This window comes from Neofelis nebulosa, chromosome 1 (genome assembly GCF_028018385.1).
Source record: "Neofelis nebulosa isolate mNeoNeb1 chromosome 1, mNeoNeb1.pri, whole genome shotgun sequence".
NCBI lineage: Eukaryota > Metazoa > Chordata > Mammalia > Carnivora > Felidae > Neofelis > Neofelis nebulosa.
In genome coordinates this window covers 240,077,475-240,091,150 of record NC_080782.1, presented here as the reverse complement: position 1 = coordinate 240,091,150, position 13,676 = coordinate 240,077,475, and the positions used below count along the sequence as shown (strand labels likewise).

Genomic DNA, 13,676 nt, shown 5'->3' with positions numbered 1-13,676 from the left:
ATCTTTATGTCATTATTTACCCAAAAAACATGGGATGTCTTTCCATTTGTTGAAATCCATTTTTGCCTTTTCAGGAATACTTAAAAGTTTTCCTTATGTATGTTTTTCACATTTCTTGGAAGTTTACCGCTAAGCTCGGCACCCGGGTGGCTCAGTTGAGTATCCAACTTCGGCTCGGGTCATGACCTCAGTTCGTGAGTTCAAGCCCCACATCTGGCTCTCTGCTGTCAGCACAAAGCCAGCTTCAGCCCCTCTGTCTCCCTCTCTCTGCCCCTCCCCTGCTCGCTCACTCTCTCTCTCCCTCTCTCTCAGAAATAAAGATTTTCTTTTAAAAAGTTTACCCCTAAGCTCACCTTTGTCGCGATCATATCCCCTAACAAGTTACCACTGTGGATATGAAAGCTACTGATTGCCGTGTGATAATTTTATATAAACAACCTTACCAAACTTTTTATTCTTTGAGTCAGTTTTATGTTGGCTCTTTAGGGTTTTCAGGTACGTGTCCTATCATCTGCAGATAAATATACTATTACGCCTTCTTTTCCAACTCTGTGTCTCCGATTGGTTTCTGATGTCTTATCCCGTGTCCCAGCACTGTTAGCGCCACGTGAGAAAGAAGGGGACGTAGCGTAATCCTTGCCTTTTCCCAGTCTGAATGCAGATGCCCCCGGTGTTCCCCCATGAAGACGATGTGGATACGTATTTTATAAAGCAAATAAATACCAGTTTCTATTTTGTGTTGAATGGCCGTTAGACTTTGTCAAAGACTCTTTAGCCCTTGTGGAGATGGCCATGTGTATGTGTTCTTTAGATGTGTTAATACAGTGTATCATGTTCATGGGTTTTCTCGTACCACACCAATCTTGCATTCATGGAATCAATTCTACTTGGTCACGGTATATTCTTTTCTTAAATTGGTGTTCAATTCCACCTGCCAATATTCTATCTAGAACCTTCGCGCTCATATACGCTTAGTGATGTCAGTCTGTAACTTTCTTGTTTGTGTGCTATTTTCGTAAGGTTTAGGTAACAGTGTTATCCATGCTTTTCAAGAATGGGGAAGATCTCCCTTATTTTCAGTGTTCTGGAATGATTTGTTAACAATTGGGGTGCTCTGATCTCTGAAGGTTTTTGGTGGAATTCTCCCTGGAACCATATATTTTTTAAATATAATTCCTTAAGAGTGCAATTCTTCTTGAGGCGCCTGGGTGGCTCAGTCAGGTAAGCGTCTGACTTCAGCTCAGGTCATGTCACCGGTTGTGAGTTCGAGTCCCGTGTCGGGCTCTGTGCTGACAGCTCGGAGCCTGCAGCCCGCTTCGGATTCTGTGTCTCCCTCTCTCTCTGCCCCTTCCTCGCTCCTGCTCTGTCTGTCTGTCTGTCTCTCTCTCTCTCTCTCTCAAAGATAAATGAATATTAAAAATTTAAAAAAAAAAAAAAGCTTCCAGCTTCAGCTCAGGTCATGATCTCACAGTTTGTGGGTTCGAGCCCTGTGTCGGGCTCTGTGCTGACAGCTCAGATCCTAGAGCCTGCTTTCAATTCTTTGTCTCTGTCTCTCTGCCCCTCCCTCACTCCTTCTCTGTCTCTCTCTGTCAAGAGTAAATAAACATTAAAAAAAATAGTGCAATCCTTCTTTAACTGATTTTTTTTAAAATTTTTAACACGTATTTATTTTTTGAGAGACAGAGAGGGAGTGCGAGCGGGGTAGGGGCAGAGAGAGAGGGAGACACAGAATCTAAAGCAGGTTCCAGGCTCTGAGCTGTCAACACCGAGCCTGATGTGGGGCTTGAACTCATGAACCATGAGATAGTTACCTGAGCCAAAGTCGAATGCTTAACCGACTGAGCCACCCAGGCACCCCCAATTCTTCTTCTTGGAGAAATTTGTCTGTTTAAACCTTTACCTTTATAAGGGTCAGTTTTGATCAACTGTTTTTGCCTAGATAATTATTAATGTATTCTTGGTTTTCACATATATTTGCATATGGTCTGAAAGTGTTATCTTGGGAATATTTTAATTCCTTCTCTTTCAGTGTTTTTTGAAACAACTCATTGATAACAAATCAGTGTCTACAAATACATGATTAACAAATGAAGCATTGAATTGATCTCACACAGCTTGCATAATTGCATTCCTCATCCCAAATATTTATTTTTCATTTATCACAGGTTACTATTCCAAGTCTACTTAAATACTGAAAGTAATTTGTGCCTCATGGTAACTGGCAGTTTATGGTGTGGCTCTTTTTCCTTAATTCTAGAAATTCCAAGAAAAAAGAAAAAGTCATAAAATATCAAAACAAAACATAGTACATTTAGTCAACTCAACAAGTGGAAACAGTTTAAAGAATTGAAAGTTTCATCCAATAACAGGGGGTCTGCCTGGCTGGCTCAGTCAGTGAAGCCTATGACTCTGCACCTTGGAGGTGGGGGTTCCAGCAGTACATTGGGTGTAGAGATTACTTAAAAAATAAAATCTTAAAAAAAAAAAAAAAAAAAGAAGAAGTTTCATCCAGGAACAGAATAGTGAAAATAAACCCTTAGGAACTGGAGTGTATTGGAAAACACCGTTTGGGCATTAGGAAGGGAACGAATTCTTTCACAACCATGTTTGCTTTTCAGATTTAGGTCTTTGATCCAACCAGATTTGTTTTTCGTGTGGGGTATATCTTATGTTTCAGTTTCTCAAATTTCTGGATTTGAGATTTAACCCCCTACCTACGGTAAAGTTCCTAACTTTTAATAGGGGAATTAACCATTTATAGATTGTTATCACTGACATACTTGACATATTTCTGTGCTCTTATGTCGTATTTACTGTGCTTGTTCATTTCATTTTTTCTTCTTACTGACCTTTGGTTAGATCAAGAAGCTTTTCCTTATTTTCCCTCTGGTATTTTCCTCTACTGGTTCCGTTTTTATTCTTTTAATGATTACCCTTTATATTTTACATGCATGGAGATAAATTAATACTTTCTGATGAAGTTTAAGTGATTATCATTCTCTTCCCAAATTATAAAAAAAAAAAAATTTAAGTTATTCCCATCTTGTTTCCACTTTGCTTTTACTCATATCTCCGTTTTCTGTTTTTCAAGCAATACCTATTCAGCTTTACCCACACAGTGTGTTGATTATTCTAATGTCCACCATTAGATGGTGCTTGCAAAATACTCTTTTTGCAAAATACTGCTTCTTGCAAAATACTCTTTTCCTCTGGTTTTAGTTCCTAGAAGTACTGTATAGATAGTAAACGTTTCCCTCTGGGCCTGAAATGTCTAGTCCCTTCATAGTGGAATGGTAGTTAAGCTGGGATAGATTTTTAGGCTGATGGTAAATTTTCATCAGCATTCTCGAGATATTATTCATTACTTTTGGGTCTTTGGTGAGCAATTTCATTCTGAATATTTCTCATTAATCTCACAGTTTTGCAGTTTTACCGCCAAGTGTCTGGGTGCCGGGTATGTCTTAATTCATACTTGGGTATTAGGTTGCCACTTCAATGTTAGGAACTCTTGTTATTTGTGAATTCTGGAAAGTGATTAACCGTGACCTCGTCATTTCTGTGTCTTCTCATTCTCCAGAGTACAGGCGTTCTTAACTTGTGGTCTGTGGATCCCCTGGGTATCCAAGAATAGAATTTAGCGGGCTAATGATTTTGAACGTGAAAAAGAAATCCTTCATTTTCGCTGACCTCCAATTCACATTTTGCATTCCTTCAGCTATAAATGGGAGGCAACAAACCACAATAGTATCAGCAGTTTCTTTGACTTTTTCATCTGTAGAAGCCAGAGGTACCTCAGTATCACGTAAAGGTTATAGCTAGTATCACAGAATACGTTACACACTCTTCCCTGCTTTGAAATTACACTAGTTGTAAGACCTCCGACCAGATCTTATTTAATACATTACTAAACAAGCTCATAAATTGCTGTATCACCCATTGAAAGATATTTTTACATTTGTATTTAAAAGTCATTAATTCCCTTTGAAGTTCTATGTGCTTTATTTTATGCATTGAAAAACATTAAACTTCTATTTCAGATTTTACATTTCTCGTTTTTCCACTGAATTACCAAAGCCACATTACAACATCCTATTCTCTTTTCATATGTGGCACGCCTCCCATTTAGCCTGCCAGAAGACTTCAATTTTTTTATTTCATGAATTTCTACTTACTTGCTTTTCATTTTTTTTTAAGTTTCACTTATTAAGTTTTGTGTGTGTGAGCAAGAGAGGCAGAGGAAGTGACAGAGAATCCTAAGCAGGCTCCGTGCTGGGAGCGTGGAGCCTGACTGGGGGCTCGATCTCACAAACCGTGAGATCATACACAAAACCAAAATCAAGAGTCGTTCGCCCAGCCAGCTAAGCCGCCCAGGCGCACCTGCTTACCTGGTTTTTAAGTCTTTCTTTTTCTACTCTGGTCTTGTTCTGTGAGCATTGATTTATCTCTTTGGATGCCCTGAACTTAGTTACGTGTTAGTCCCTTTCTGACTGATCTGTTATCTCTAGTTCCTCATGTTGAGAGATTCGCCCATGTGGTTTGGCAATTCTGGGCGTTCATGCCCTTTGGCTCTTCATCTGGGAGAAGCGGTCCGGGAGACCCTTCCATTTGCCTTTCATGTCTGTTTCACTTTCACTTCTGCCAGGGCCCTGCAGGGGGCACTGTTCTGAAGCCAGGGTTTATAAGTCTTTCTCAGGTTGGGCTCCTGCAAGGCCTGAACAGTGTGTGCGTTTGGGTTCTACACTAATGCATGATTGAAGACTCTCTGCTCACATCCCCGAAGGAGCAGCCTGCTTTAGGGTTGTTACCATGCTGCGTTTCACCTCCCATCTGTGTGCCCAGAGCCCGTTTCCAAACACCTCTGTCCTGCCCCCCCTACCCCCTTCCCGTAGTTGGCCACATCTCCTTCCTTGTAGAGATTTAAAATACCAGTCCACATGGCATTAGTCTGCCCAGTACCTCCGGGGCTCCGGCATTTCAACTCCCACTCATCACTCTAGGAGTTTCTTGTGTTTCTGGCACAATGAAAATGCCCTTTGTTTATTGTTTTTTATGCCTAGTACATGTTTTAATGTATTGTGTTTTCCCATTGTATTTTAGCCAGCATTTATGTGTAAGTGGGCACTGAGAGGAGAGCTCTGAGCTGCTTATCAGTCTTGAGCAGACTTAATAGATTTGTCTGTAAAACACAGCTGGAATCGGGTCATTCCTCTGCTTACAGCCTTCCATCTGCTTGAATGTTAGACTCCTAAAGGCAGGAAGCTTGTCTGCCTTGTTTGCTACTGTTTTTCTACAAACCTAGAACAGCACATAATAGCACTTCATAAATAAGGGTGAAATGAATTAAATGCATTTTCCGCCACCACGTTTAGGTTAAAGACGAACACAGTGAACAGGGCCTAGTGGTCGGCATGGTCTGCCAGGGGACACGATCTAGCCCTTGCATGATTTGGCCAGCGCTGCCTCAAGGCCAGCTTTTCTTGTCAGTTTGCGTTTATGCTCCCTGCTCCCTCATCCTCTTTGCAAAATTTGGACTTAATGGGAGCCTGAAAGGGCTTGAAATCAAAACATTATCCATACATTTCAATAACTTTTCCCCTTTGTTTGGTACTAACATGACATGAGCAAGAAATATTATAATCAGATGTGGTTGACCAGTTACATGCCCTAAACTCAAAAATGAATACGGGCCAACGTTTGGGAAGTTACTGAATTCTGTGTGTCTTTACTTAAAAAGGAACACAGCTTAAAACTCACCTGCTTTAACAATCACATTATCTTAATTAATTGTATTTTTATAACCCGAATTGTGTGTGAGCATGTTTGTGTATTTACACACACAGCTTATTTACTTAGTGTATTTCTGGAGCAGTGTTCAAAACTTTTTGTTCCTCATGTAAGTCACGAGTAAATATGTTTTTTGAATGTTTATTTATTTGAGAGAGTGGGGGAGGGGCAGAGAGAGAGGGAGAGAGAGAATCCCAAGCAGGCTCTGGGCTGTCAGTGCAAAGCCCAGCACGGGGCTCGATCCCACAAACTATGAGATTATGACCTGAGCTGAAATCAAGAGCCAGACGCTCAACTGACAGCCACCCAGGCACCCTCGGCCATGAGTAAGTATTTATATGTTCATATTTGAAGAAAGGGCTCGATATCTAACCGGCAAACTAAAATATAACAAAAGACAAAAAAGTAAGTTCTTTTATATCTGACTGTTGCTCAGTGTGTTCTTGGAAATGTGTGCTTCAGAGCTGTCTAATCACAGCCTTTTTTGGTAAAATGTGTCTTAACTTGTGCTGAACTGATACATTTCATCTGCAAGGTTAGAAGTGATGCAAAGGGGAAGAAATTTGCTATTCCAGAAACACCGTATTATAACCTGGCTAAGAACTAGTGATTGGTCCTGCTGGAGTCATTTTGTGGTTTGATGACTGATCTTGAAACACACTTGCCTTCACTAGGGTCTTCAAGATCACCAGTGGTTTGCCTGAAAGGGACCAGACCTCTGCAAGTTGCTTCCATGCTTTTCTCCCTTCCTTTCCTTCCCCATCCCCCCTCCCTTTCTTTCTATCAATCCAGGCAGGAAAAATGTAGATAATTAGCAGATGGCAAAGTGGCAAAATGGGCAGGCGATCCACAGACCAAATCATCTGGATATATCTAAGTGTTACCCCATAACCCAAGCTTAACATAATTTGACCAATACATTCCATACATCTCTCTTAAGTGTTTTCTTGTACTCAATGTAAATATAAATTTCAAAATACATAACATCAAATTTTTCATATTGAGATGTACATAAAAAAAACGAACCTTTGTTTTCTGTAACAAAGAGTGGTAGACAAAAAACTTGCCAACTGAAGGTAGCAGTTCCTCCGAGTCAAAGGTCTATGGGGTAAATATTCAATCAGTTCAAATGAGAATTAACAATCTAGATACTTCTGTCCTCTGGAGCTGCTCCCTTTGTCTCCCCTGCCCATGCCTACCCTAATCTTACCCTGCCGTGGGTGGATGACAGACCTGTACCCTGTATCCTGTTCCACTTCTTACTGATCTTTAAACATTTCAGTCAAATCAGCCTTCCAGACTTTGGGGTTGGGTTGCCTTAGGTTGGGTTGGGCGTTGCCTTGGGTTGAACCTTTCAAGTGATCATGGTGTGCCATCTGGTGGAAATTTAGTGTTTTATCGGGCAGAGGCAAATGGAATTTCTCTGATCCGTATATTCCCGGCTCTGTATCTATGTTTGACTTAGTCCCAAGGAGATTCTGATAGATTTTACAAAAACAAAGCCAGCTGAGGCCAGCCTCCATCCTGCCAGTATATCAACTCTACCAGTTCATTTCTTTCCCAAAAGAAATCTTTGCATTTGTAACCCTCCTAAGCTTTAAAAAAAAAAAAAAAAAAAAAAAAGCAAACAAAACCTCAAGGCTAAACATGCATTCTATTTTGTGAACAGGTGGCAAATGAACATGTTATCCTTCCTTAAATCTGTCTTTTTCCCCAAACAAGTTTGAGTTTTCACTAAAAAGAAAGCTTTACAGAGTTTTCACAAGTAGCATTTTCTTTTGGTGTGTAATATGCAGGGTGCTTAACCCTGCCATCTGAAACTACTACGTAGGGGTAGGGCTGACTAATGTTTTATCCGTTTTTAGAGGATACTGATTTCGTAGACTCTCACTGATGGGAAGTTAATTTCCTTACTGAAACTAACACATTATTTCTGGATTGGTCAATAAGGCATATACACTCTAATGGCATTCAAGCACGACACGATGGTGCTTTATACTTTATTAGTTATATTTTCATGCAACGCCATTCAGTCAGTGAGGGATTCCTGGGGAATTATTTTTAATACTGTTTTTTTTTTGTTTGTGTGTTTGTTTGTTTCTTTACCTCATTTCAGATTAGAGTCTCCCACACGGAGTCTAAGCATGGATGCCCCAAAGGGTGTTCATATTAAAGCTCATGCTGGGAAAATCGAGGCCCTTTCTCAAATGGATATCGTTTTCCAAAGTAGTGATGGAATGGTGAGTTCAGTGCGCCAGCTCCTGTTGTGTATTTCCTGGTGATCCTCACATCCATTAAGGTATCGTTAAATTTATGGCCGTCTGTAAACCGACTGAAAAGAAGGCAAGAGACAATCGTGCATTTCAAGAAAAGCCAAGAACGGTTAGAGTTATTCTGTACTGGATGCAGACAGTATTCTTTGCCTGGTATCTGTGCTGTCCAGTCTCTTGTTATTTTCATCTGGGAAAGAATACTGCAGGTTTTCCGAGCCACTTCCTGTGGGTGCAGCTTCTCTCAATATGGCGGTCACTGGGAGCTCCCCATAAATGACAGCCACCAGCGCGTATTGCCTAGAGCGCTAGGCTTTCTCGCACCAAATTAAGTTTGCGTGCAAGTTAAATGTGAAAAATTAGAGCTTTAAAAGCCACAAGAAGGATGACATCTGGAACTTCAAGTCTGGGAATAAAACGTCACCGACACAAGCCAAAGTTCATAACAAAGCAGTAGAGCGCTTGCTACTCAATATTGACCGTCCTAGTACCAGATCAGTTCGCAGGTTACCTGTTTGAGTTCGGGGAAGTTAACAGGCCTCTCCGGACCGGGACCTGTCTTCTCATTTGTCAAGTAGGGAAAATAATACTTGCTTAACTAAGTCACAGATGATACCAACGTGATAATATGGGTGACAACATTTTTAAATTATGTTAATTTAATATTAACAGGAAGGGACACTAGTAGCAAACGTAGACCATGAGAGGTGGCCCATGTGTGTGGACAGGACCTGTCCGACGGCAGCCTGCCAGGAGAATAGAACAGTCATCTGGTGAAGCCCCTTCAAGTTGTAACTTAAAACGTTATGATGTCAGGAGCAGATAGATGCAAACATGAGAAGTCAAGAATTCTCGTATCTCATTACCACATCGTAATGTGACCACATACTTCAACTGTATGACCTTGACAAAATACATACCGATTTTAATTTTGAAATAATGTCACTTGTTTCCACCAATGAGGTCATGTTTATAATTGCATACAGCCTGACTCATAATTGAAGTTGCTATCCCTTCTTACTGGGAGCTAGCTCCAAGTGAGGAGATGTCTGGCCTCCCACAAGATATATTCCCGTAAAGACCAACGAAGATGAGCAAGGAACTGGTATGCGGACTACTAAATGACTAGAGTTTGCTAGAAGAGCAGGAAAAAAATAACTAGAAAAGAAACATCACCAAGTAACCATAAGAAAGGAGAGCAGACAGAACCCAAAGCACTGGACAACAGCATGAGTAGGTTCCATGTTTAAAAACAATACAGTACACATTTCCCTTCTTTTCCTCTGACCGTGTCCCAGACCACAAGGCAAAGCTTTGCTTCTAATACTGTTCCACCCACTACTTCACACAGGAGTGGCCAACTTCCCGAGAGTACAGACTGCACGCATCAGTTTATGTATATATATGATCAGAGTCCATGAGGGCACCCGGATGGCTCAGTCGGTTGAGCGTCCGACTCTTGGTTTCAGCTCAGGTCATGATCTCACGGTTATGAGTTCGAGCCCAGCACTGGGCCCTGCCCTGCCAGTGCGGAGCCTGCTTGCGATTCTGTCTCCCTCCCTTTATGCTCCTCCCGCGCTCGCACGCTCTCTCTCTCTCTCACAAATTAAATAAACTTAAAATTTTTTTAAAGTTAAAAAAATAAGGGGCACCTGGGTGGCTCAGTCGGTTGAGCATCCGACTTGAGCTCAGGTCACGATCTCGCGGTCCGTGAGTTCGAGCCCCGCGTCGGGCTCTGGGCTGAGGGCTCAGAGCCTGGAGCCTGCTTTCGATTCTGTGTCTCCCTCTCTCTCTGCCCCTCCCCCGTTCATGCTCTGTCTCTCTCTGTCTCAAAAATAAATAAAACGTTAAAAAAAAAATTAAAAAAGTTAAAAAAATAAGATTGGAGTTTGTAGATAAGAGTATGTAAATAAAGAAGAGTCCAGCCTTGTTTGCAAGGAAGAACATTCAGCCTGCCTGCGACACACCTTAATTCCTGCTAACAAGCGAGCGCCCTGGAGTGGGTGAGATTTGGCTACTCGGTGAGAGGGTTCTTCTTTCTTCGTTCCCAGAATTTCAAACGTCAACTAATGACCATTTGTTTACATTTCAGTTTCAACTAGAATAGGAGCAAAAACCCCAATAGCTTTTACTCACTTTCAGTTGGCGTTAATCTGTGTGTCTGCTGTTCCTCCACGCCTACGAGAAGGCAGCAGCGTTTCAAATATTTTAGAAACTAGGGACATGGTTGGTGGCTAATTGGATGAATGTAATTGCCTCTTCTAGGAAAACAAAATCAACAGAAATCCCAACATTCACAGGTAAAAATTGTGAAGGGACGCCCGGGTGGCTCAGTGGGTTAAGCATCCGACTTCGGCTCAGGTCATGATCTCATGGTTTGTGAGTTCAAGCCCCATGTTGGGCTCTGTGCTGACAGCTCAGAGCCTGGAGCCTGCTTCAGATTCTCTCTCTCTCTCTTTCTCTCTCTCTCTCTCTCTCTCTCTCTCAATCTCTCTCTGTCTCTCTGTGTCTCTCTCTCTCTCCCTCTCAACAAAAAATAAATATTAGGGGCGCCTGGGTGGCTCAGTTGGTTCAGCGTCTGACTTTGGTTCAGGTCATGATCTCCCAGTTTGTGGGTTCGAGCCCCACGTCAGGCTCCATGCTGACCGCTCAGAGCCTTGGAGCCTGCTTCGGATTCTGTGTCTCCCTCTCTTTCCGCCCCTCCCCTTCTCGTGCTTTGTCTCTCTTTCTCTCTCAAAAATAAACATTAAAAATTTTTTTAAAGAAAGAAAATCTGATCATATAATGATCATATAAGACTTAAGTCCCGTGCCTCATTTCATTTTCTATGCAGAGAAAAAACTAACCTGTTTGGAGCATTTGGAGATACGAGTTTCATGCTGTCCCGCTCATCCCACTGGACCACTTCACCTCTTGTTTTCTCCCAAACAGCTCGTGCTTGACGCTGAAACCGTGTGTTTACCCAAGTTGGTTCAGGGGACTCAGGGCTCTGCCGGCAGCTCACAAGAACTCTATGAAATCTGTGTGTGTCCAGATGGGAAGCTTTACCTGTCCGTGGCTGGCGCGGGTACGACGTGCCACGAAAGCAGTCACGTCTGCCTCTAAACCACCTGCATCTTCCACCGAACGCCTGCCTCATGTCCGTGAGCTTTACGGTACTGACCTCAGGCCCTCACACTAAGCAACTTAACATCCTATAAAACCGAGATGGTGGATGGGAAGTCGGAGGATGGAAAAACGTGCCAACGGAAGTAGGATGCAACTACGCGCTCTCAGCACAGTGTGTACTTATGAGACACAGACGTCTAGCAACAGCAAACAAGGAAATGTTTATCCCACTACATTTATTTTCATCAGAACCGCTGTGACTTTTCCTTTTCTTTCTTGTAGATAATCTACAGTGAAAGATTGAATTGCTGTGTGGAATTAACTTAGGCTGTTCAGTTGTGAATATCTAATTCCCCACGGAAACAGCATTGGTCTAAATGCCCCCAAAGTTCAATGTGGTCCCGTTATATCACTCAAACCCACACACTCATGTTAACGCACAGCGTGTCAGGTCTCACGAGAAAATCTTCAGGTTTTAAGGGGACTTAGGTGGATCTGATTTTCAACATGTAGTCGAGGGAATAAATTCTACAAAATCAATCATGTTTTCTTTATGCATAGTCAACAAGCAATAAAAATCAACCTACATTTTCACAAACTTCAGTTTGTCTTTTATGTCCTCTAATCCTCTCTCCAGCATTCTGAGGTAGGTATCATTTTCCTCCAAGTTCCTGGTGATTAAAAAAAGGTTCAGCTTGGGGCGCCTGGGTGGCTCAGTCGGTTAAGCGTCCGACTTCGGCTCGGGTCACGATCTCGCGGTCCGTGAGTTCGAGCCCCGCGTCGGGCTCTGGGCTGACGGCTCAGAGCCTGGAGCCTGCTTCCGATTCTGTGTCTCCCTCTCTCTGACCCTCCCCCGTTCATGCTCTCTCTCTGTCTCAAAAATAAATAAACGTTAAAAAAAAAAATGGAAAGTACAGAGTGAAAATTACATGTGTCCTGGTTAAGAGCAAACTTGACTAGGGCCGCCTGGGTAGCTCAGTCGGTTGAGCATCCAACTGTTGATTTTGGCTTAGGTCATGATCCCAGAGTCATGGGATCCAGCCCGGAGTCAGGCTCCACACTGAGCTGGATTCTCCTTCTCTTTCTGCCCCTTTCCCCCATTTGCTCGCCGTCTCTAAAAAACAAAACAAAACAAAACAAAACAAAACAAAAACAAAAAACACAATCTCCAGTTTCATAGAGGATGGGTGTTTTTAGATTTTAAATTGGCATTTCACCTTTTTCCATTTAGTTAAGTCCTGATTTTTTTAAGTTAATGTCTGCTTTCTTGTGACGACATTCCTACTGTCACGGTAAATAGTGTTGCCTTTGTTTTGTTTTGTCATATGCTCTCCTGCTCCCTGTTTGTGCAAAACAAATGTCTTCAAGCTCAGTTGACGCAAGGTCAAGAAAAAGAATCAAGGAGAAAGTATGGGGGATAGAACCCTTTGAATAAAAGACATAAATTAGGTGTTTTTTCACTCTTTTGCTATCTGGAATCATCATGAAAGAAATTGTTATGGGTGGCTGCATTCTCCAGAGTGGTAAGGAATTTATCCTTGCTTAGAATCAAAGCTTTTAGATAGGCAGTATTCTCAGATGTATTACATACACCTTTTTGAACACGTCAATGCAGTGTAATTTAAATTTTCATTAAAGGTGTAAGATCATGACGATGACCATCCCTAACGGACATACCTGATGAGTTATGTGCACTGATACTCCTGTATACCAAGTGGTTGTATGTAGACCATTGTTGATATGTGACCTCAAAAATAGCCCCTCTTTTTCCATTTCCAAGCCAGCTGAGTGGACACGAGTCAGAGAGGTGAAGAGCAACATGTTAGCTTTCATAGTAGAAACAATTTGATTTGCAGCAAGGTGGACTGGCCTCCCTAAGCCTTGACAGCTGCGTATCACAGGAAGCTCTCCCAAGCCCGGCAGGACTGTGGGCCCCTGCCTTCGGTAGCTCGCCATGCCCAGGCCATCACAGGAAGCTCTCCCAAGCCCGGCAGGACTGTGGGCCCCTGCCTTCGGTAGCTCGCCATGCCCAGGCCAGACGGAGGCACCTGTTCTGAAGGCAGCCACATTCCAGGTAAGAGGAAGGGGTGAGCTACACGTGCACGAGTCCTTCCGGCCCATCCACCCACCAGGTTCATCTCGGCTTTGGGGGTCAGCGAAAGAGCAGAAGCTGCTCAAGGCAGAGCCAGCCCCTCACACTAAGGCCGTTAGGCGGTGTGAGCTTTAGTGTTTTGCCCCTTCCTTCCCCAGAACGCTTCCTACTCAGTGGTAGCAGTTTGCCCTACGTTAGGTTCCACTTCAGACTTGCTGTGGTTTCAAAACCAAACAAACGCTTATTATCAGGTAGAACAGGTGGCTCAGAGGGCGGCGCTAAGTAAAAATCCATTTTTTACCGTGGAGACAGTGCAACTTCGATTTTGTCCTCTTAGATCCCAGCTTTGTGGTCAGAGTATATGAGGGTATTTCCCGAGCCGCTTACCAACCATGAGAGAAAGAATATGCATTTTAAACACA

The 13,676-nt window shown here is 42.6% G+C and overlaps 1 protein-coding gene across 6 annotated transcripts in view; it reads left to right on the top strand.

The window, feature by feature from the left end:
• The window catches only part of SGCG (sarcoglycan gamma), a 133,266-nt gene extending 121,506 nt beyond the window's left edge, over nucleotides 1-11,760 (top strand). For 4 of the 6 annotated variants that reach the window (XM_058690072.1, XM_058690033.1, XM_058690065.1 and 1 more), the window contains exons 7-8: nucleotides 7,901-8,024; nucleotides 10,986-11,760. In XM_058690072.1, the coding sequence (XP_058546055.1) occupies nucleotides 7,901-8,024; nucleotides 10,986-11,159 (298 nt within the window). In that variant the 3' untranslated portion in view covers nucleotides 11,160-11,760. Of the gene's footprint in view, nucleotides 1-7,900; nucleotides 8,025-9,405; nucleotides 9,644-10,985 lie in introns of those variants that run through there. The other 2 variants (XM_058690050.1, XM_058690040.1) reach the window with 2 other exon arrangements.
• Nucleotides 11,761-13,676: the final 1,916 nt, after the last annotated feature.